The sequence below is a fragment of the Eleginops maclovinus genome, chromosome 18 (genome assembly GCF_036324505.1).
Source record: "Eleginops maclovinus isolate JMC-PN-2008 ecotype Puerto Natales chromosome 18, JC_Emac_rtc_rv5, whole genome shotgun sequence".
Taxonomy (NCBI): Eukaryota; Metazoa; Chordata; class Actinopteri; order Perciformes; family Eleginopidae; genus Eleginops; species Eleginops maclovinus.
In genome coordinates this window covers 18,853,563-18,876,924 of record NC_086366.1, presented here as the reverse complement: position 1 = coordinate 18,876,924, position 23,362 = coordinate 18,853,563, and the positions used below count along the sequence as shown (strand labels likewise).

The following is a 23,362-nucleotide window of genomic DNA, read 5'->3' as shown; positions in this document are numbered from 1 at the left end:
GGCATTCAGCTTGGACCATAAAGGTCACAAAGCAAAATTGATCTTAATCGGCTTGTAGTAATCAAAATGCTGTTATGTGCTAAATGAATGCTCTAATGTGAGCATTAAAACATTCATTAGCTTGAGAGAATGAAAGATAATTACCAAGGACGCAATTACTGCACTGAGCACCAATGAAAACACATTTTAGCGTCCATTCTAGTAAACACACAACATTTGATGGTGGGGCAATTTGAAGCAAGTGGACGAGGCATTTACTTGAGTTCAGTCTCAAGCATCTACATATACATCTCTTTATGAAACCCTCTTTATTGTCACATACATGCACACAGCAGAGCACACATAGGGAAATGGGTCCTCTGCATTTAACCCATCCTAGTACTAGGAGCAGTGGGCAGCTATCGTGCTAATTTATACATACACATAGAAAGCAAGAGGAAAAAGTCATGTACAGTACACAACAACTCCAAAACAACATATACATAAGAGAAATTCAGTTTGTAAACGTTAAGCACACTATGAAATTGTTTTATTTAATGGATTTGCTTGGCCATGCTTTGCCACACTTTCTTCACATATCTGTGGGAAAACATACACAGAAGCAATGCTAAAGGAACATTTGACAAGCTGCAAGTTTTATTCTCAAGTGGTTACTTTTCAGTCACTGTTTTTACTGGAACTAAATCTAAATGGGGTCTCGTGGCCCCAACTAATGTCTTTCTTCAGGGAGTAATGGGCTTTTAAGTGTAGTGGGTTACCTCCAGCTTCACTCAAATGAGAATCTACCATTATGGCGCGATACAGTTGGTTTATTATCACTAATGTGAAAAACTGCTCTTCAGTGTTCTGTACTCAGCTCGGCCACACTGCATTTTAATGTTTTAATGTTTATTAGAGTAATGAAGAATACGGTGTTTTTACATACCTGTAGTAGGTTGAGACCGAGCTGGATGTTTACCCATTGGTTTTTGCTGTAAAATAATTGATCTGTTGTATGGAAGAACAGGAAGATGTTAACCTACTGGTATTTATTGTAATGCAAGTGACATTTAGAGAGTTTGTATTGTATGAAAAAAAAGGGGATCAAGGGCAAGAGATTTCCCACAGTGAACATTCTTATGTCAGTTGGATGAAAAATGGACGGACAAAAATACATTTGTCTCATGAACTACTACTTAAAGACGGGACATAGGATTGCTGCTGGGAGAATTCCTCCTGCTTTCCTTCCGTTCTTTAAGCGCTGAAAATGACTCCAATTTGAGTAGCATCTGCTCTGTGGGATCTCTGAGAGGGCGGGCAGTAACAATGGCCCTCTGGAATATGGCCCTTTCCTTCTCTTAATTGCAGCCACATGTGTGGTGGGAAAGAGCCCCCTGCCTGCACAACTAGCCCTGGAACACATCCAGAATCGCCCACACAGTCGCTGAGTGAGCACAGCCAGCAGCAAACACACTCTAATTGCAAAGAGTGGAGCCCCTGGCTGGAGAGTGGGGGGGTGCGCCAGAACCCTGTGTTCTCGCTAAAGGACAGTTGGTGCTTTCACATTCCAGGACTGGCTCAAAGTGGTTACAGGCCACACAAAATGTGTCCAAATGAGGAGACTCTGCATTGCGGATGAAACATATTTTGGCTGAACCCGAGAGCCATCAGCTTGTTTCAAAACTAATGGATACAGTAGATGTAGAATCTCCTTTTCTATCTGGACTGTCATGAGATACTTCATGTTTTGGATTAGAAACATTGGTTAACATCTGTCTGCTGCTTAGTGGAGTGCAGAAGTGAAAGACATGATAAGTGCACTTGTAGTTTCTCTTCCTCCAGTTTCATCAGAGGACAGAGCTAACATAGCAACCCAACAGACTGGCAGCTCTTCTTTTACACATTAAAACAATGTAGTCTAAGTCGTTGAAACTGCTGGTTTACATGTTGGAACAGGATCTTGGATATTTCAAATTCAGAGAACTCAAAGCAAAATTGACCTTGGTTGTTAAATCTATATCTGACAAACTACAGTATTCTTGGGAGACTTCAAATTGGCCTTCCTCTGACATGTGGGGTAGTGCAAAGGGATGTCTGAAAAACAAGGCAAACATTACTTTGCATTAAGTGGCCAAAGCAACAGTATCCCTTGCCCTGAGGGGGAACCGGGTGTCAGTTTTACTGATTTGAGACAGCCTTGGTAAGGCCTCCATCACACGAGATCTACTGCACATTAAGCTGCCATGCTGCAAGGCTGTAGCATACACAAGGTCATGGTGCCGATTTATGCTTTCTGCTAAGCAGTCTGAACAACGCAGGAGCTATCTAGGGTTTGTGGGAAATGAACCTTTTCATCACATTGATTTCCTAAAGCACCTGGAAAAAAGCTTTGTCAGCCCCTGGCATTTGGGTCTGATTGTGACAGATCTGCCCACAAACTGGGCCTCTAGCCTGGATTGGATGCTAGTAGTATGGTTTCCTGGCCATATGCTGTTTGAGTAATAGAAAGCACTTGTCTTTGGGTTATTCAAACCTTTGTACAGCTCTTTCTATCAATATGTCATTGATTCATGTGCTGTGTAGAGCCAGTGGCTGTCTAAGAGATGCGTCAGTCAAGTCCATCTTTTGTAAAACTGTTGCATCTCTGCCACTACTTGCATTACACTGTCTGAATCAGTATTTCAGCTACTGACATTTAGATTTAGCTCTGTTTTCATGGCAGTGTGATATTGTTGAGCAGATAGAAAAACGATGGTGGACAGTAGCTTATCTAATACTTCAGAAATGTCACTTACTATAGTTAGGTCCATAAATATTTGGACAGAGACAAAGTTTTTCTAATTTTGGTTCTGTACAATACCACAATGAATTGTAAATGAAACATTTCAGATGCAGTTGAAGTGCAGACTTTCAGCTTTAATTCAGTTGGTTGAACCAAAAGATTGCATAAAAATGTGAGTAACTAAAGCATTTTAAACACAATCCCTTCATTTCAGGGGATCAAAAGTAATTGGACAAATTAAATAACTGAAAATAAAATGTTTCTAATACTACCGTATGCTGGCAATGACTGCCTGAAGTCTTGAACTCATGGACATCACCAGGCGCTGGGTTTCCTCCTTTTTAATGCTCTGCCAAGCCTTTACTGCAGTGGTTTTCAGTTGCTGTTTGGTTGTGGGCCTTTCTGTCTGAAGTTTACACTTTAACAAGTGAAATGCATGCTCAGTTGGGTTGAGACCAGGTGACTGACTTGGCCATTCAAGCATATTCCACTTCTTTGCTTTAGTAAACTCCTGGGTTGCTTTGGCTGTATGTGTTGGGTCATTGTCCATCTGTATTATGAAATGCCGCCCAATCAATTTGGCTGGATTTGGCTGGATTTGAGCAGACAGTATGTCTTTGAACACCTCAGAATTCATCCGGCTGCTTCTGTCCTGAGCCACATCATCAATAAACTCTAGTGACCCAGTGCCACTGGCAGCCATGCATGCCCAAGCCATCACATTGCCTCCGCCGTGTGTTACAGATGATGTGGTGTGCTTTGGATCATGAGCTGTACCCCGCCTTCTCCATACTTTTTCTTGCCATCATTCTGGTCGAGGTTGATCTTAGTTTCATCTGTCCAAAAACTGTTCTTCCAGAACTGTGCTGGCTTTTTTAGATGTTTTTTGGCAAAGTCCAATCTAGCCTTTCTATTCTTGAGGCTTATGAGTGGCTTGCACCGTGCAGTGAACCCTCTGTGTTTACTTTCATGCAGTCCTCTCTTTAGGGTAGACTTGGACATTGATACGCCTACCTCCTGGAGAGTGTTGTTCACTTGGTTGGCTGTTGTGAAGGGGTTTCTCTTCACCATGGAAATGATTCTGCAATCATCCCCCACTGTTGTCTTCTGTGGACGTCCATGTCTTTTTGTGTTGCTGAGTTCACCAGTGCTTTCTTTCTTTCTCAGGATGTACCAAACTGTAGATTTGTAGCAATTTCTTGGGTGGGTTTTTTTCTGTTTTCGCAGCTTAAGGGTGGCTTGTTTCACCTGCATGGAGAGCTCCTTTGACCGCATGTTGTCTTCACAGCAAAATCTTCCAAATGCAAGCACCACACCTCAAATCAATTCCAGGCCTTTTATCTGCTTAATTGATAATGATATAACGAAGGAATTGCCCACACCTGCCCATGAAATGGCCTTTGAGTCAATTGTCCGATTACTTTTGGAGGGTGGCACATGTTAAGGAGCTGAAACTCCTAAACCTTTCATCCAATCTGAATATGGATACCCTCAAATGAAAGCTGAGAGTCTGCACTGTATGTTCATGTCCATTATATAACTATAATGGGAATATTTTTCAGTAAACAGGTAAAAAAACAAAACTTGTGTCAGTGTCCAAATATATATGGACCTAACTGTATATCTGGTCACTGTTTTTTAGGGGGACCATACTTGAAATGTGATCCATAAAAATGTTTTGACAGTTTACCCTGTTTGTTTTTCTTTTAACCCTGTCAGAGACTTTATGAGTCAGCCTATCATTACAACCTAGCGAGGCTGTCCAACAACATCATCTCTGACCCAAACCTTGTTCTGAACAGTGAATATGAACTTCTACCATCTAATCGGAGATATGGGGTCCAGCCATTCAATAAAGTCAGACTGAAGCACTCCTTTGTGCACCAGTCAATCAAGTAAATACAGAGCTAAATCCCAGATCAAATGAAAGGGTCCTTGAGTAGTAAGTTAGTTAGTTTTTGTTCATGTATTGTGTCTTGATATTTGTCCATGTTGATTTTGCAAATGGAGCTAAAATGTTAGACTTGATCTGACCATTGAAGTACTTTCGTATCGTAAAAAAATAATAATAATCTTTTACTTTTTACAACTAGAGTTTTTTGGTGGAATACAACGTTAACCAAAACATGTCTGATTTCACTTAAGAAATCCTTCTTCAGAAACAGCCAGAACATTTATCAGCATCGTGGAGATGTTTGAGCTTTGAGGTTACGAAGAAGAATAGCTGGCCTGTATCTCCTCGTCTTTTCCTTGTGCGATGCAGAGATAAAGAGATACGCAGGGGAAGTACAGTATGTCATCTTGTCCAAAGCTTTGATCTTCTCTGCCTGCACTTCCATATCTTTTGAGTTCCTGCACGATGTTTGTTTAGACCCTATCACCTCTCCATTGCATCCACCAAAGGCATTGCTTTTTTTCTGCCAGAGCCTCTAGGCATTTTCAAGCTCTGTAGTGACTGTAGTTAACTACAAAGACCATCAAGATGCAGTTTTCTACAGTAAGACTATCAATTGTTTGTATTAAGCCCCGTAGCACATAATAAGCTGCTTCTCTGATGGCAAAGCTTGTTGTAAAGTTGTAATTCTGGTTTGAAGATTGTTTTTATTTACTGTTTATTCTTGGTTTACCAAGCGTCCTTAAGGGAAACTTCTTAGGGCCATCAGCATCTCCTTTGCCAATCTTTCTTTTTTTCATGTGATTAAATGATAATGATCATCAATTGATGTGGTGTTATTGAAGCTAAATACCTATGTCGGCGTAAATCTAATAATCATTTCAACCAATCTAATTTAACCGTGTATCACATGGCTGCTGTGCATGTTCATGGCTTGAATCACATAAATGGAATGGAGCAGGTGATTAATGATTTTCATAGAGATTTCTTCTTTATCTGAAGTGATTTTACATTGGCCACGTTGATTAAATCCTAACCAACACCCTCCACTTCTGCTGCATTTTGACCAGTGTTGTACAATCCAATAGAGTTAAAATTGCTGTAGATGAAAAAGTGTCCAGGGAGAGAGCTGCCCAGGCCTAGAGGGAGTAAAGATTAAGAATGTGTAATTTATTCAATGAAGAGCACTTTCCTCCCGGCCTTCTGTGGTTGGTTGCGTGTAGGAGTATGTGCTTCTCAATTTGAAATTATATAGGAGATGACAGGTGGGAGATTAACTTTTTTCAGCTGTGCTGCGTGGTTTTCCCAGGTTTACAGTGTTATAGTCTGAATGAGCAGTAGTGTGTGTGTTTAAGGAAAACTCTGAAATGTTTTTCTTTAAAGAAATTCCCATTGTGTTGGTCATGGTAGTAGTTAATTATTTGTATATTGTTATATCATAACAATATTTGACTAATATTGATGCTTATCAGAACACTGCCAATCTATTAACATTCTAATCTAAAATAATGTAATTGAGGTCCAATAGAAGAAATTGTGTTCAATGGTTATGTATTACTTTTCTATTTTCTTAGGCTTTTATTAAAACATCCTTAAAATCCCTTGTTTAGACAAATGACATGAATACTACAAACACATGTTATTATTAATACCACTATGAAAGAATGAAATATTGCTCTGCTCTTATCTATACTTTATTTGTTAGCGTACCGTTACAGTGGAAATTACAAACAACAAGCACTGAGTGGTTTGAATGATACCAGGATATGTTCAAAATTAGAAATCCCAACCCAGAGTCAGTTGCTGAAAATATTAGTGAGTTTAAATGATGAGCTGAATTTTTGATGATTACCTAAATAGATATGTTAATCGTAAGCTATTTGCAAATGAAGCTCACTGACTTTGCAACAATGTTAATGTAATAAGGGTTAAAGCCATTGGCCCCAATGTGTGTTTGATGCACTTAAAAACTATTTGAAATAAAAGAACAGTGCCTTCGGCCTTGAACTAGTAGGATTCATCGGGATAACAAATAGTATTTATACAAGCCAATTGCCATCACTGTACTCAGCGTGAACTTGCCCATTGGTATCTGAGTTTTCTGACTTGTTTCTGTTCACTCTGTTTCTTTGCCTGCTTCTTTACACAGCTCTGAGGGACAACAGAATCGAGCTGATACGGGCTTCATCGCAGGAGCTCACCATCAAAATCGGTGACGTCAGCCTTTCAGACGATGGCCTGTACACCTGCTCGCTCTTCACCATGCCTGTCAAGACCACCAAGGCCTTTCTCACTGTTCTGGGTGAGCATGTCCAATTTGCCCCAGCCTCTTTGCACTGTGGCTTACTTTACATGTTCTTTCAACATGAATACAGGCACTATGCTATTTTGCTCCACCAAGCAATACATTTGACCCTTATTTACTCAAATTCAGGATCACACCAAGCTTGCAAGCTAGTATGCTACTGAATGTATTTGTCTGCCAGTCAGGACAACCAAAAATAATAAAATCCTTTCACACCTGTGTAAGACAGATAGGTGTGTTGGGTCACCTCTACGATGACCTTCATCAGCCTCAGTCATCTTGAAGAAAAATGTTGGATATGTTAATTTTTCCTTTATTTGATTATGTTTAGTTTCCCAAGTACCACCTGCTGTGTTAATTCTGCTGTTTTTATCATACCCTTTTTCCTGCCTAAAAATCTAACATCAACGTCAAAGTTATGTATTATGATAATGCTAGTGAGAAAAGGAAGCGTGAATATCTGAATAGAGTAAATTATTCTCAATCTTTTTTTATCAGAAAAACACAGCCCTATTCATGTATTCAGTATATTCTTTGCATTTATATTTCCATGCTTTACAGGTGTGCCAGGACGACCGGAAATCACAGGATTCACCAAACCTGCCATGGAGGGGGACATAATCACCCTTACATGCTCCACACTGGGCAGCAAACCAGCTGCCAATATCCAGTGGTTCCGAAATGACAAGGAGGTTCAAGGTAGGCATGTAGTGTCGATTTCACAGAGCATCGTATCCTCTGTTACCTCATGTACACTCTTAGAGACATCTTTTCTGTCAAGTCAGTCTGCTTCCTGTTTTCCTTTGTGTTCATGCATTGTTCACTGGCCGGGGGTTTAGCACTGCCTGTTCGCCTGGCTCACAGCCAGCACTGCTGCTGACTTTGGAAGCTCTCCAAAAGTTGCTGGATTGTAACAGAGCCATCCACATCTCCCTACCTGACCAAGGTGAAGACATAAAATCTCGTGTTGATTCTAATTTTAAGGTCAAGTGTACATCCACAACATTCTGCTTTTACTGTTAGTTGCAATAAAGCAATGACTCAGCTGGTTGATTTATACTAAAGGTGATCCTCCAAAAGACAAATGTTTACTCAAAAGTTTGCTTCTTTTACATTTACAATGATTAAGAAGCTTCAAGTCCTTACAATTTAAAAGCTGAGACCAGCAAATGTTTGACACGTTTGCTTAGGTTTGTGACTTGAAAATTGTGTAGATTAGGGTTAGGGTTAGATAATCAACTCAAGGCCAAAGTTTACGTCAAAATGAGGAATCAGGTTTTCAAAGAGGGCTATCCTTACACTGCTGTAAGAGTGGACAAAGAAATAGAAATACTCATTCGTTGTTGGAGACTGTGTTAAAGATTTGTGTTTCATGTTTGTCTGCCTTCAAAGAAACACAGGTGTTAATTAAACGGTTTGAAATTCTCTGTACCTTGGCACTGTTTGCATGTGATGAGTTGATCTTGCTGGGCATTCGTTCCGCAGGAGGCTCTAAGGTGCTTTATTTTTCAAACAGCCGCATTTGATTAGTCATTTGAGTTAAGGAGGATACAAGAACACTCTAGAATGCAAACTCACAGAGGCCACATAACTAGCTTCACCCAGATGGAAAGAAAAAACATTGACAGAGACAATGCATTAGGCAGCAGATGGAGCAGCGTAATGTGTGCTGATAACACTAAACCATGCAGCTGAAGTTTTTTGTGGTTTCTCACAGTGTGCCTTACAAGCTTACACTTTCTTGTACACCTTTTTTCAAACTGTCTGAAGCTCTGTACTTTGTGTTTTTATAGAATTTATCACCGTCTTATTTATGCTTTAGAAATTCACAAAAAGACAAAAACATTAAGAAAAAACAGGAATGGAATGTTTTTCCTCAATTTGATGGCAGAGGTAAGCTGTGTGGAGCTCTTTAATGTAACAGAGCCCGCTGCAGAGACTCACTGTGACAGTTGCTCTTTATTGAAGATTTGCACCAGAGAGCTTTTCTTGGTGGTTCTGTCTGTGTTTGCCCAACATGGCATGATGATTGATGGGAGACGGGCCAGGATATGAAGTTTTCTTGTTGAAATGACATACACGTAGATTCCTGAAAGGCCAGTAGAGAGCCGGCTTACAGCGTCACGACCAGACTTGCTGTCCATCTCAAGAGGCATTGAGATGATCTTTTTTTGTGTGTTATGTCTTGAGGTAAACTTTAAAATACAGTTTCAAAGCTCATCATATAATATGGACAGGCACATACAACTAATCCCAAAAGTTAATATAGCAGAGTTTAAGGGGTGGCACAAATTCACTAAAGGCTCTAACGTATTTTTGAGGTTAAAAAACCAAAGGGCAGCAGACATACACAGAAGTGCATAAAGAATTATTAAGATTAAGTCATGATTCCCTATATTTTTATTTACTGTATGATATGAACAATAATGTGTTTGTTCAAATTCCATATTTATATATAAGAAAAAAATGATTTGCCTCAAGACTGTCCAAAACTGGTGCCTGGTATTTAAATGTGCTTTTATTAGTTTTACCTGGAAACATGGTTTATTAAGCCAATAAAGGCAAACAGACCTGCTGCGATGCATCTGCAAGTCAAAGAGAGAAACAGAACAAAGCGGAGACTGGAGGGCTTGACTTAAAACGTCATTTCCATGTCAAAGTGTCAAAGAGGAGGAGTGTCAATCAGTGCCCCTGATCCAAGTCTTTTGTAGGTGTTGCTTTAATGCTTTCTTTAGTCACTTTGTGCTGGGAGCAGCATGTTTTGCCATTGGTTCTTCTGTGGTAGATCATTGCCGCCAGTGTCTGCTGTCAGTCAAATCTATCCCCTCTGGGGGACCAGTCTACAAGGCTCCAAGATAACAGCAGGTGTAATAGCAAAAACATGTCATATTTATTTCATGCTCTAATGACTTGTTTTTCAACTATTTATATTAGAAGCACACACCATTACAAATGTCAATATGCAACTGTCATCCAGTGTCAATGCATTTGTTTGCAGAGTATAGAGCCTGAATGACAGCTATGCAGCAAATGACAGCTATGCTTCAAATGATAATCTATTGCGGAAAAATCCACCCACTGACATTTTGCATACGTAAAGTGACCTATATATTCCTTTTCACAGTGGCACAGAGGGTTGAAATATCTTTATTATTATCATTATTTGAGTATTAAATCTTTGTGCTTTTTGTGCTTCTCATTTTGATTCCTGAAAGATTAAGGACAGCATAGTTCACAAACCTTGACTCGTGCGTACACAAAAGATACACAACACTTGCTAATGAATATAACAGGCAACACATTTTGACCTAACTACTGGTGTATGCCAGACACAATTAAATAAAAACATGCTTCTGAAGTGTATGATTTAATTGTTGTTGACTGATTGCATTATGAATGAAAACCCAACATGACAAAATGAACAGGCCTGTTTAACTTTAAATCTATAACAATGGAACCCTGCCATCTTTCGGCTCTGTAAGCTCATGCATTATGGGATAGTGCTGAATGAAGGCAACATCATTCCTTCTCTTGGTCTGCTGACTTTTTTGAAAATGAGACGGTGTTCATAGTTTGTTCCCTTTTTCTGAGAAGATTAAGTAAATAATCGTTTACTTCTGTTCTTCAGTTTTATATTATCATCCTCATCAAGGCCATGATCAAGTGCCTCAATCACTGAGGAGCTCAGCGTACGCTCAGGTCAACTGTGACATTCTTTCAAATATGATTCTAACACCTGTGGACCCAACCCTTAGAAAATAACCACCTCCATGTTTTTCTATAGTAGCTTTATATACTTCCTCTCTCAGTTTTCACATAGGGGGGCATTCTGCGAAATATTGGTGAATTATAAAAACACATTACAGGAATATACAAGCATATGCTGAAGAACCACAGAGTGTTTTCTCACATTTATTGCCTTACATGGGGGGTTTGATGTATTTTTAGACAATACACACTCAATCTTTCTGTACATCTGTTTACCCCTTCAGAACTATATCAAGAAACAGATCAAGTTTAAGGGCCTTGAAACTATGGAGGAACTTAAAGAGAGTTATGGATGGTTTATGGATTTTTACATAGAGTGGTTAAATGGGAGATACAACTTGTTATCAACTGCAGCATTGTAAAAAATAGATATATTATCTATATGTATTTGCTAAATAACCTTGGGAATACATTTGGGTCATTTAAACAGCTCTGTTGAATTTATTTTGAAAGTACAGACAACACTTTGCTATTCCCAGATACACCCTGCATTGATCTTCATAACAGCAATACAGCACCAGAGGATCATCTGCTTTAAAAAGGGACCTGAGCTCAATACACATTTCAGCTCTGAATATATGAATGGTGATTCAACATTTTCAGCCATTTGTAATAATGTGCACTGTGATCTAAAAGGACAGTTAGACACCATTTGTTTAATACTGTGTTCCCTACTGAGCCCACTTGTGTGCTGGGAGAAGATGTCAATACAGTACAGTATGTGCATGCCTGTGTGTTAGTTGTAGCAGAAGAACATATAATCAAACATTAGATTCATTTGTTGTAAAGAAATGTTTACAATTAATCTAAAGTGAAAAATAGAATGGTTGTTGTTTTTTTCCGAGGCCTGAAATACTTAATATAATATCCATCTCATGTAAGTGTTATCATTAACAAATTGTGCATTGTACGGGTTTTTTTTTCCTGTTCCGTTTGTGTTGTGGTAGCTACATTGATGTTTATTTTAAGTTAACCAAGGAAGCCTTTTCAAACAGCTGTGACAACTGCTTTATCAAATAAATAAATAAATATGTTACAGGCATCTAATAAGGCTTAATGAATATGGAACAATACCATCATAGGCTATTAGTTCCAATGAGTGGATTAAAACCACATGTTAGCATGGATAGTATTGTATTAATGTGTAAGCATTTTTTACTATTTTACTACCCAAGGCAACATTGATTGGTAGAAAATCAACAGTTTTTACATTTAAAAAAATGAACATTTAGTGAGTAATTACTGCATAGTAAATCTTTCTATATAGAGAAACAAGCCTAGACATGCAAAAAAAACTGAGATCCTTATTAGGCATATCATATAAAAATATATTTTTCAAATTAGAGAGTGTAGAGGAGCCTCTTTGCACCTTGAGCATGTAATTATTGGTCAACAGGCAGTAAGCTGCAAATGGCACTCAGCACTAGGTGATAGCCTTAAAAGAAGTTCAGTCTAAAATAGCTGCATGGGAAAAAAATAAATGTGCTGTTGAATGCCTCCAAGGCCTTCATAAAATAACCAAAAGCTGAAATTGTTACACACCTATTTCCGCAACGCTGAGAACAACTTGACGCAATGATCATAAAACAATTATAAATCTGAAGTGAAGCCAAAAGCCGAGTATTACTCTTAGTATAACATAACAGGCATACGCATTTAGAAAAAATAAGATTCTGCTTTAACTAAGAACTAAGGTTCTTCTTTGCAGATGCAGACAAGGTGATTACAGGAGCCCACTTGCCTGAATGTATATCTGCTTGCCTTTTGGGGTTCTGGTTCAAAAGAGGTGAACCTGAGCACGTTCCCATTCTTAGGGAAAATGCCTCTGCATGCTCTCTAGCCATGCTAGCAGCCACCTTGAAACAAGCTGACAGCTTCTTTAACCACAGCTCCTACAATGCTGGAGAGATTTGTGTTTGTCGCCACAGAGATGCTTACTATCTCCCTTTGTACTTCAGGGCAAAATGCATGGTATATGACTTTCCTGTTTGTTTAAATTCTATGTGATGTTTGAAATTAGGTCTCAAAATTAATCTAATTTGTGTTGTATTTATCAATAGAAGTGCCATGTTTTTTAGGCTTTTTTTATCTTTTCTTTTTACTATCAATGATATTCTGCTCTAAACTCAAGCTTTTTTTGCATACAGAACCCTTTAATAAATCATATAAATCAGACCTGGAAGAAGCACATACTTTAAGTTAATTGCTAGAAAGTACAACAACCAACATTTCACATAGCTTACACAGTCATGTTCATGTGATGTGTAGACACTAAAGTAATGAATTATATGTAACTCATAAGACAGACTAAATCATTTTGTGCAGAAGAAGGATCATCATCAAACTGCAAGTGTAATGGCAAAAGAAAAATAGCAAAAGCTGTCATAGTAAAAGTAGCGGTTCCAAAAGAAAAAAAGCTGTGGAACAAATGGCACGGATCAGCCAAGAGGGATGATCATATCGGTGTTCTAGGTTTCATTGCATGGGGCTTTCTGTATTTAATAGACCAAGTGATTGAACAATTTGTATGCTGCGTGTGTGTGTGTTTGTGAGTGAGGTAGTGGAGTGTGAACATACGAATGTATTGATTGTTTGCAATGGATGGGGGGAGAAAGGTAGAAGTAGAAGTGAAAGTCTTTCTGACACAGTCCTGAAGTAATGCCTTTGTCTTTTTTTGCCTTGTTCAGGTGCATCAGTAGCCTTGTGAAGCTTTTTCCTGAAAAAAGCTATGCTAACACACAAAGCTTTGACAGGAGAGCAGCAGCAAACCACAAAGAAATGCTTCCAATTATAAGTTAAGAGGTATCTCTAAATGAAGATGGCATTGCAGGGCAGGGACAAAACAAACAAATCAAGATCTGAAGTTGCATAAAAGAGTGAATGTGTGGACAAGAAGACAAAAGAGAGGAGAGAAAGGAAAGGTGTCACTACAACTATGGAAACTCTGCACTGTCGGAGAGTTTGTGTCTGTTTGTGTTGACTGGGATGTTTGAGAGATGGTCCTGGAGGAGCAAACACACCCAACCAACCGAGTCAATGCTCACACTGCTCTCCCTCCTTATTCACTCTACTTTGACTTGACTTTCAAAGGCCAAGGATTCTCTCCCTCAAAGGAAATGCAGAGAAAAACAACAGCAACAACAACAACACTGCAGCTGTCTATGTCAGAAAAGCTACATCTCAAAATAAAATTTCATGTTTCACAAGTTAAGGTAGAAACTGATTTCAGTTTTTCACTGTGTCTTTCTAAAAACATGTTTTTGCATGAAGGGCTTGCACCAAAGACAGAACTGTTTCCCAATAAAATTAGTAATCCACTCATATTCATGTTCTGACTGTCTGCAGGCACAAAGGAGCTGAATGCCACAGGAAAATCCTTCACAGTGCGCAGTAGCCTCCAGTTCCAGGTGGACAGACGGGATGATGGGGTCGCCTACACCTGCAGCGTGGAGCATATGTCTCTGTCGAAACCTTACATGGCAACCGAGGTCCTAGAGGTCCACTGTGAGTGCAGTCATACACACCCTGCAAAGCTGGATTAGGAGTGAGATTAGCAATGAGAAGAAATACAAGGATTGAGATTACCTTTATGTCTGCAGGTTTAGCTTTGCATTTGCTCAGGATTAGTGTAGGATTAGTTTGCAGGTAAGGGATTAGTACCAAAGTAGAACAAGGATATGGGAGCTGCCCAGTGGGTAAAGAAATAACTACTGTGTTACTCTGTCAGTGTTAAAGTAGAAGGTTCTTATATTCAGCTCTGTGGTAACGTTCCATTCTTTTTTGTTCCCTTCTTTAAAGATGCTCCACATCTGGAGATCAGACAGCCACAAATGTATCCACAGGAAGGGCAATACTTTAAGTTGGAGTGTTTGTCCACAGGCAACCCAATGTAAGTTGACATATATTTACAAAATTAAATTTGATGGCATTTTCTTGTATGTTAAAAAATTGCTAAAATTCGACTTAAATGGGATTACAGAATGTTATTTTCTTCAGTTTTTCTTCATTGTTCCTTTGCATAATATTTGTTCCTATTATAAATTGTTTTAACATTAAGGAAATAATTTGTTCAATGATGAAAAATGATCATTTTTGGTATTTTTCTTGACCAGACCTGAACCAGTGCTGTGGTCTAAAGATGGAGGAGAGCTGCCAGACATTGAGCGTATGATTGTGGAAGGCAGGGAACTAACCATCACCACACTAAATAAAACAGACAATGGCACATACCGCTGCGAGGCCAGCAACCACCTGGGGACCAGCAGTGCTGAATATCCTCTGTTTGTATATGGTGGGTACAGTAATGGTTTGTCTTGTTATGTATGATCAGTTTCGCTGTTGCTTCATGCTCAAGGCTTTGCAGCACACTGTGTGCTTACTCAAAGAGGGTTAGTGTTCATTACAAATACACAAAGCCAGCAGAGGGCTCGACACTCCAGCAAATTCATTGTTAGATTTTCAGCCAGTGCACATAATGAATTCAAAGGACCTCCAATTAAAAATAGCATTATGCCAAAGGCTACATTAAAAATAAAAGACATTCAAAAGAATCAAATAGCATTTCCAGGAACCAGAATGTTTCTCTCCCTATCAAAATTCCTTCTTTAAATCATTTTTGAAAATATGGGAAAAAAGTAATACTATATTCTTGTTGTAAGTGCAAAATGATTTCATTGCATGACCTCACAGAAATACTGAAGTTTCTCATTGCCAGATTGATCTCTGTAACACTTTCTTGTTGTTAGTATACGTTCTGGCAGACCCATTATCATTCTGTTTCAGAAGGAAAACACTCTGGCTGGTTTGTATTGCTTTAAACCAACCACAAAGTTCTTGGCTAAGCAGAAAATGTAACAACGATGCCATGACAAAATACACTGAAAAAACTGAAACGCAATGAATTATGTCAACAAATTACACATGATTGAACGTTTCAATTCTTTCTGAGTAGTAACATGAAGACGGCTTAATGGAGGCTGTAAGGAAATACAAAAAGAATATCTGTATTAATCATCATATAGACATATTTTTTCGCAAAACATGTCCACATTTGAGAAATTAAGGCTAATGACAAATCTTGTCTTGGAACTGTGAATAACTTGGATTACCTCAATGCACTGTAAGTTTTGCCACAGGTTTAATTGTTGGTCTTTTCCTATGAGGGAACTTCCAAATACAGCCTGGGAGAGAGATAAATGAATCCAGAGACAGTGGAGCAGCTGAGAGAATAAAGACAGCATGGTGTTGAAAACGGATCATTAAGAACTCTGTGGCACACACATTTATAAAGTTTATCAAATACTGCCAAGTAAAAATACAAAACAAGTGCTGAATATTAAAATCCAACATGGATTTATTTGTTCTCTTTTTTGCCAATTAGACAGTCCCACAGTTTGTTTGGGAGCGACTTATCACGGCTCAGATGCTGGACTTATTTAAGCTCTCAGGCAGTTAGTGGATGCACAGCAGCTTCTTTGTTCGATATTAAAGGCTTTTGGGGAGAGAAAGCGGAGGAAAAGAAGGATGACACATTCGTCCATACAGCTTTTCTTATGTCACTGTTTTTTTCATTATGCTCGTTGAGGGGTAGGCGGCAGTGTCAGACTAGTCCATATCATCCTGTCAAATCTGGGAGCCATGTAATAGACCAACGTTTCAATCATTGCATTTCACAGTCAATCCAGAATCATTCAAATTGTTGATTCAACCTGGGGTTTTAGAGTCATAGGCTAGAGGTATATGTGCCAGGTAGCAGTTTCAAATTCTTGGCGGATTAAGAGAGGAAATCGCTAATTGTAAAAACCCTCGGCAGTCCTCTCACACTAAATACAAAAACCCATGTTGGTGGGAAGTATGAAAAATTGAGTCGAGCCGGTAAAGGATGTGTGAGATGGGCTCATTTCCACCGATGATGACAGTCATTCTTCAGAGCTACATCGTGTCTGGCTGAATACTTGCCGGGTCTCACTGGATCATCTCAGCCTCTAAGCCTAATTTGCTAATGACAGGAGAGCTGAGAAGCAATAAATGTCATCGCTTCGCCGCAATTTATCACCGTCTGCAATTATGCTCCTTAGTACGCTATATTAAATAAAGCAAGGAACCACTGTATATGAATTACTCTGGGTGAGATGTAGAGTGGTAGTAACAGATAGTCGTTTAGTAAAACACATTTAAGAAGTGACTGATTCTGATTGAGAAACCGCAGCCCTCACATCTCAATTATCTTACATGTTTACCTCAACATGGGGAACACATGATTGGTTCTACATTCCCTGTGTGTAGACTATTTACCAACCCATCATCAATCGCTTTGAAAATGTAATAGATGTAAGACATACGAGTCCTTCCTGTATGACTTATCCATTTACCAAAGATATTGCTGAACGAATTTACTCATTCAGAACTCATGTCATTTGTGCAACTGTTGTATTTCATCATCTGTGCATTTGTTTTTATTATTTTGCCTGTATTCACTGAGGTGATAGAACAGAATGAACCACTGCACTAGCCACGTGCAGTAATTGATTTGTGTTGTTTATTTTTGCTTTAAGTTTTCTCATATTGAACCAGTTCCTCACGGAGAGGTTTGTTTTTGCTCCCACCCTGTTCCTAGTGCCTCCATCTTCAGCTCCCTTGACTCCCTCTCTAGCCTCTATTCTTCCAGTATGCTAATGCCGACAATCCCACATCAGGCATAGGCAGTCACAGCTGCGTTTGCAGGTACGCTTGCAGCCCCTCCATGGCCCCGCCTCAACGTTCCATGCACCCACCAACATGACGCTGAACACACAGTTGATGATTGATGAGCAAACAACTGTGCTTTGAGCTAGAAAATAGCATTGTTTCATGAATTCAATACCCTGTCAACTAGCTGTTCCTAGTATTTTTGTAACAATTTCTGATTATCTATTATTATTGGTAGCTGACAATATGCAGACTGTGTAGGAGAGCATTACCACATCAGGTTGTTACTGTTCGCAAACCACTGCACAAATTACCATCTTCGCAGAAGCAGAAAATAGAAAACATTAGTGTTTATACTTTTGTACTTAGGCTGAGCGATTTTTACCATTATAAGAACACATGCAATTACCCTTGAATAACATTAACCAAAATCGCACACTCCATGTGTTTACTTCAGTTCATCTCTCCTGATGGAAAACCATGTTGTAGTGTTTGTATGACGTTTTCCACCTTGAGCCTAAAGAGCACTCCACTGGTAAAACATGCTAATTGCCTTAACAGTCCAAACAGCTCTGTTGATGCGATGGAGAAGACAGAAATGTTATTTTAGATTTGGGTTGTGATTTATTTTGATAATCAACATGACATCTTAAGGTGACCTGTGGCATTTGGATGGCAATTTAATGTTTCCTTGAGGTTTAGCAAACACGTATTCCTTTCAAATACTTGAAAATCCCTTTTTGGGTTAATATTTGAAATTGTGTATTGCTTACATTCAGTTCATAAAAAACACATAACTATTGGTGAGTAAAAAAAAAAAACGTTCTCAGGTTACTTTTGAATTTTAAGATTGTGATTTTAAAAGCTGGACTCAATATTGCAGACATTTTTGCGATTTGCCTAACCTTCATCATAGCCTGGCCAGTAGTTGTTGTTAAAGTGCTGGTTTTATTTGCCCAGACTTTAAAACATTTGTCTCAGAGATTCAAGCTTCAACCTATAAACCCAACAAAACCAATGTTGGTGACCAGAAGATCCCTATCTATTACTAAAGCATAAAAAAGTAACTGTCTTTTGAATAAAAATATGTGTAATTGTCTGGTTGACTGACATATTAAGGATTTACATAGCCAATTTAAGACACTTAAATTCTCAGTTTGTAAGCCTATGTTCTTCAGCTGGTCCTGTCGATGTATCTTGAGCTGCTCCCCCTGGGTCCATTTCCAGTAACTTCGATTAGGCAGGTTCACAGCTGTCACAGCAAGCATCGCTTCAATCACTTCTGTAAAAACACACCTTGCAAATTTCTCATATTTCTTGCAAACTTTGTGGTCACGTTTTTATATCACGGTGTTGTCCCCCTCGTCTTCCCTTACTGCTGTCACTCTCTGCAACCATGGCAACAGCCAAAGACTTTCCAGGGCCTACAACAGGTAAATATCCCACTGGACGATCATTGCCAGCCAGATTTACAGTGTGTGATGGTGGATCAAGATCTGGGTCAGGACACATCACAGCCTCCACACAGCATGAGCCAAACCATCACCTTGCATGGATGCTTCCTATGCAGACTCCCTCCAGCCATGTCACAGGCTGCATAAGTTATCACACAATGTGTTTCTGGTTTGCCTTGTCTTTGCACAACGAAGTAGACAGATCTATCTGAGTGTAGCTGGGCGGCAGATTGTATCAAGGCCAGTGTGTAAATATCTAATTTCAGATCTTGTGATTCCATATAAATCGAACGGAAAGCCAAAAACTATTGAGCAGTCTTTCACTCTTTTGATTACATGTAAATGTTTCCATTTACCATATTTTTCTAGTTATGTTCATGATCTATTCTATTTTCATATTTTGTTTTTGCTGCTTTAGTTTAGTTAGATATGGTATTTCTGAGATGTATTTGTGATGTTTACATTATAAATACAGTATTATTCATAAGGTCTAAAGAACATGGAGTATATTTGCAGACAGGATGAGAAAAGGATGGAACCAATATTCACATTTTATGTTGTCTTAAAGTGACCAAACACTATATCAGACAAAAATTTGCAAATGTAGTCATTGATGCCTCTGTGTGCTGCTGAAATATTTGTGGTTGTTCGTTCACAGCGGAGTGTGTAGTTTATTACGTGTCATCCTAATCTTTAAAGAAAATAGTTTTAATAAATGTTAACCATCTTGATTTTAAATGTTGCCCTTATGTAAATTGTTTAGGATTGACATAGGAATTATCAGTGTATTTACATTTGAATTTAAGCTCAATTATCTGTATGAATACTCATTTTGTCACACTTAGAGGGGGAAACATGAGTAGTAAGATGTGTCGAGAATATACGTTCAGCTTGTCTCTTTCCTGTGTGCAGCATGCACCAGCAGAGTGTGATATGAAAATTGCTTATGCTCCTTGTTGACAGTGAAGTCACCCATACAGATCATTATGTCCATCAACATGCAACCAAAATTGATAAATTGAACTGTTGTACCAGAACAGTTATCGCTTCAAAGTCTGAAGTGCCTGCTTGTGACTCACAAAAGAAAGCCATTGTGATTCTATTCTGCATGAAGTTTATTCGACTGCACGATTCACAGTTCCATCTCTTTTTATTTTTAACATCCCACACCGGGTTGCTGAAAATGAGGGTTGCATTCTGTTAACAGAGGAGTATAACAAGGTATGTAGGGAACATTGCCGCCGTCATTTTCCAGGGTCACTTTGCAAAACTGAGCACAAGCCATAGCCATTCATCAGCTTGAGATAATGAGAGCACACAAGGTGCACAGTAGAGACACAGCCACTTACAGGTTATTACAGGACTGACACAAAAACATGCTCTTGCCTTGGAGACCTTCAGCTCGTTCCCTGCCCGGAGGACGCCTTGTGTTAAATAACACTTATTTATAAAAAACATGATCCTCAGCAGCCGAATGTTGCGGTGGGTTAGGGGAAAACTAAAAATAGCATTTGTAAAGACTTTGGGGAAAGAAAACAAAACTTCAGTTGTCTTGCAGCTTTTCACTGTTGACACATTTTTTATTTAATACAATTACATGTTTTAAACCTACACACATGCACTTCAGAGCAGTGACATCAAGGAGGTCGGTCGACATTTGACAGTAGCTCTTTTGAGACTGTTCTGCTTTTAATCTTAAAGAAACATGTACAAAAAAAATGATGATTGCAGGAATAAAATATTTAAATTGCTTTTCGTTATATGTCTACACATGCACTAGACAGCAGTGAATCATCTTGCAGATGTAATATCTCTTTACTTTTTCCTACATTTCTCTCTGTCTGTTTCAGATCCTAATGCTTTAGGACAACATGGACCTGACCACGCTTTAATTGGCGGTGTGGTTGCAGTCGTGGTCTTCATCACCTTGTGTCTGATAATAGTTCTTGGACGATATCTGGCCAGACATAAAGGTAAAATAGGTCACTTGAGCTACCATGAATAACAATTTTCTAGCTTGAAGCAAGTGTAGGCTTATTTGGCATATAGATAACTTGCAGTGTCGCTCTGTATGTCTACAGGGACGTATCTAACACACGAAGCCAAAGGAGCAGAAGATGCCCCCGACGCTGACACAGCAATCATCAATGCTGAGGGAAACCATGTGCATGCAGAGGAAAAGAAGGAGTACTTCATTTAGACCTTTGTTACATTTTTTCATTGTTTCATGACAACTTTTGACAGCAGACATGCAATTTTATGCTGCCTCAGCCTCACGACATGATCTGTTTTAGTTCATTTATAATTATTATGTATACTTCAGCAGGCTCATACTTGGATTATGCTTGTATTCAAAGCATTGGCTGACAATATAGCTTTCCCTCATCTTCAACAATATAAATCATGTACAATTGGACTATTTTTAGGTTTAGTTTTACGGTACCTAAATGCTGTATACTTTCTGCATTTTGTTAAACGCTTGCATTAACTTTTTGGATTTACTCCTTTTTTTCTACTTAATTTACATGTTGAGTACTTCTGCAGATCTTTTGCAAAAATAATTGTGTTTCAACTCTAGTTCAAGTTAAATGTTTTGTTTTAAGAACAGTATAGGTATCCATTTATCTAACACTAAACAGGTTAAAATGTGGTTTTGGATGTTGCCTGAAGCTTGATCCATAACAGCCATACTGCATACATGAAATAACATAAAACTGATCAAATACTTTTACAAAACATAGAAGCACAATCTATGTGATTGGCTCTAGATGAAATCAAATCCCTCTTAGCACTGTCTGTATATTTCTGCATTGAGTTACTTTCCGTTATTGCTGATGCTGTTGATTTGTACCAATGGAAAACAAGTTAGAAAATTAAAGCACAAAGTCTGAGGACTAACACGGAAGGATAACACATCAACAAATCTTGTCTCAGGATTCAATATGAGTCTTGTTGGAGAGATGGTGTCGAACAGAAGACTTCAGTACACTTACAGTTTTCGTCATGGATGGTTAACTCTCATTCTTGTTGCTGAATTGATGTAAGATCCAAACTGAATGAGTGGAACCTTGTGGGGGTTCATTATTTATGTTGACTTTTATTGAACAACTATGCTCAATGTGTGGATATTGCTGTAAAATACTTTGCTAACGTGAATTTTGGTGACCAATATTGTTGAAACTTTGGATCCCTGACATTACAATTTGTATATTAGCATATACAGTATTTAACATATTCCACATCTCTTTTTTTTTCACCCATTTATCTAACAAGAGTTTGTTTTGCCAGGCGGCATGTAAATAATGTGTAAGTATTTAAATTTAGTAAAAGATAAAAACACTGGTTATAGCTTTTAGTTTCAGGTCAGTTCAGTCCCCATCACTTTGATGAGATTCTTTTCATATTTTTCAAGGTTTTTTCAAACAGGGATTCTAATAAATTGCTTAAAATGTAAAAAAAGAAAAAAAGGAATTCTGGTCTAATACTGTATATGTATTTATTATTATGATTGATTGACATTTATTATACTATATTGATTGATATTATTGCTGTTATTACTAAAGTAGTTGTCTGACATTAACTTTTCCATTTTTTAATTCTGTAACGTATCATAAAAAAAAAACAATACAAGGATCACCGTTATGGCCTTTGAGTTTGCTGCAAACAGTACTAATGACATGTTGAGGCATTGGTGAATCAGATATGCCCTCACTGTACTGTATATAGTCACTGTATCAAAGACATTGAACCACATTGCCAATGCTCATACATGTTATTTTGTTAGTTCGGTATAATGCTATAAATAACTCATTTTGTAAAAAGTTTGAATCACTGTAATTAATTTGCTTTTTATGGGGGATGTGTGAGGTTTGCTTTTTTTCTCAGTATTGAATATTCATTTTTCAATTATGCCACTGTAAAAAAAGAAAAAAGAGAGACAAAGTGCGGATTAAAATATGAACAACTTCAAAACTGCCCTTTTGTTGTGACTAGGTTTTGTACTTTGAAATGCACTCAAGACTAATGCTTTTTGCCTGAGAATTACAGCGCTATTAACAACAGTCAAAATACGAGTCTGCATCTCTACAGTTATAAAACAGGAAGCATATGTGGATGGACAGCACCAGTCCAAAAGCTGCAATGTAATTGTAATTCCATGCAACTGTCGAGTATTACACAGCCTTTAGAATTAATAATATACGCAAAGTTTTAAAGGATTAAAAAACCATGAAGCTCCTCAGGAAGATTGCCCGAGGCTCTCAGCTCAGCTCATGATTTGTGCATTAATACAGGGCGACAAAAGGAAGTCTTGAATCTCCCCGAGTCCCTCCCTGTCTCACTGGAGACAAGTTCGATATGCTTGAAGGGGCTTCATTAGCTTCCGTAGATGTCAATGCTGTAGGCTGCTGTGGCCTTTGTTTTAACAAACTTGAGAGAGGAAGTGGGCTGGGAGGCGAAAACTGGAGGCAAACCACTTTGTGATTTGACATTAC

The 23,362-nt window shown here is 38.5% G+C and overlaps 1 protein-coding gene across 4 annotated transcripts in view; it reads left to right on the top strand.

The window, feature by feature from the left end:
• The window catches only part of LOC134879709 (cell adhesion molecule 2-like), a 115,883-nt gene extending 93,039 nt beyond the window's left edge, over positions 1 to 22,844 (top strand). For 3 of the 4 annotated variants that reach the window (XM_063906196.1, XM_063906194.1, XM_063906197.1), the window contains 8 exons: positions 6,805 to 6,957; positions 7,522 to 7,659; positions 14,074 to 14,232; positions 14,527 to 14,617; positions 14,841 to 15,019; positions 18,822 to 18,848; positions 20,720 to 20,842; positions 20,951 to 22,844. In XM_063906196.1, coding sequence (XP_063762266.1) covers positions 6,805 to 6,957; positions 7,522 to 7,659; positions 14,074 to 14,232; positions 14,527 to 14,617; positions 14,841 to 15,019; positions 18,822 to 18,848; positions 20,720 to 20,842; positions 20,951 to 21,069 — 989 coding nt within the window. In that variant the 3' untranslated portion in view covers positions 21,070 to 22,844. The remainder of the gene's footprint in view (positions 1 to 6,804; positions 6,958 to 7,521; positions 7,660 to 14,073; positions 14,233 to 14,526; positions 14,618 to 14,840; positions 15,020 to 18,821; positions 18,849 to 20,719; positions 20,843 to 20,950) is intronic. The other variant, XM_063906195.1, reaches the window with a different exon arrangement.
• Positions 22,845 to 23,362: the final 518 nt, after the last annotated feature.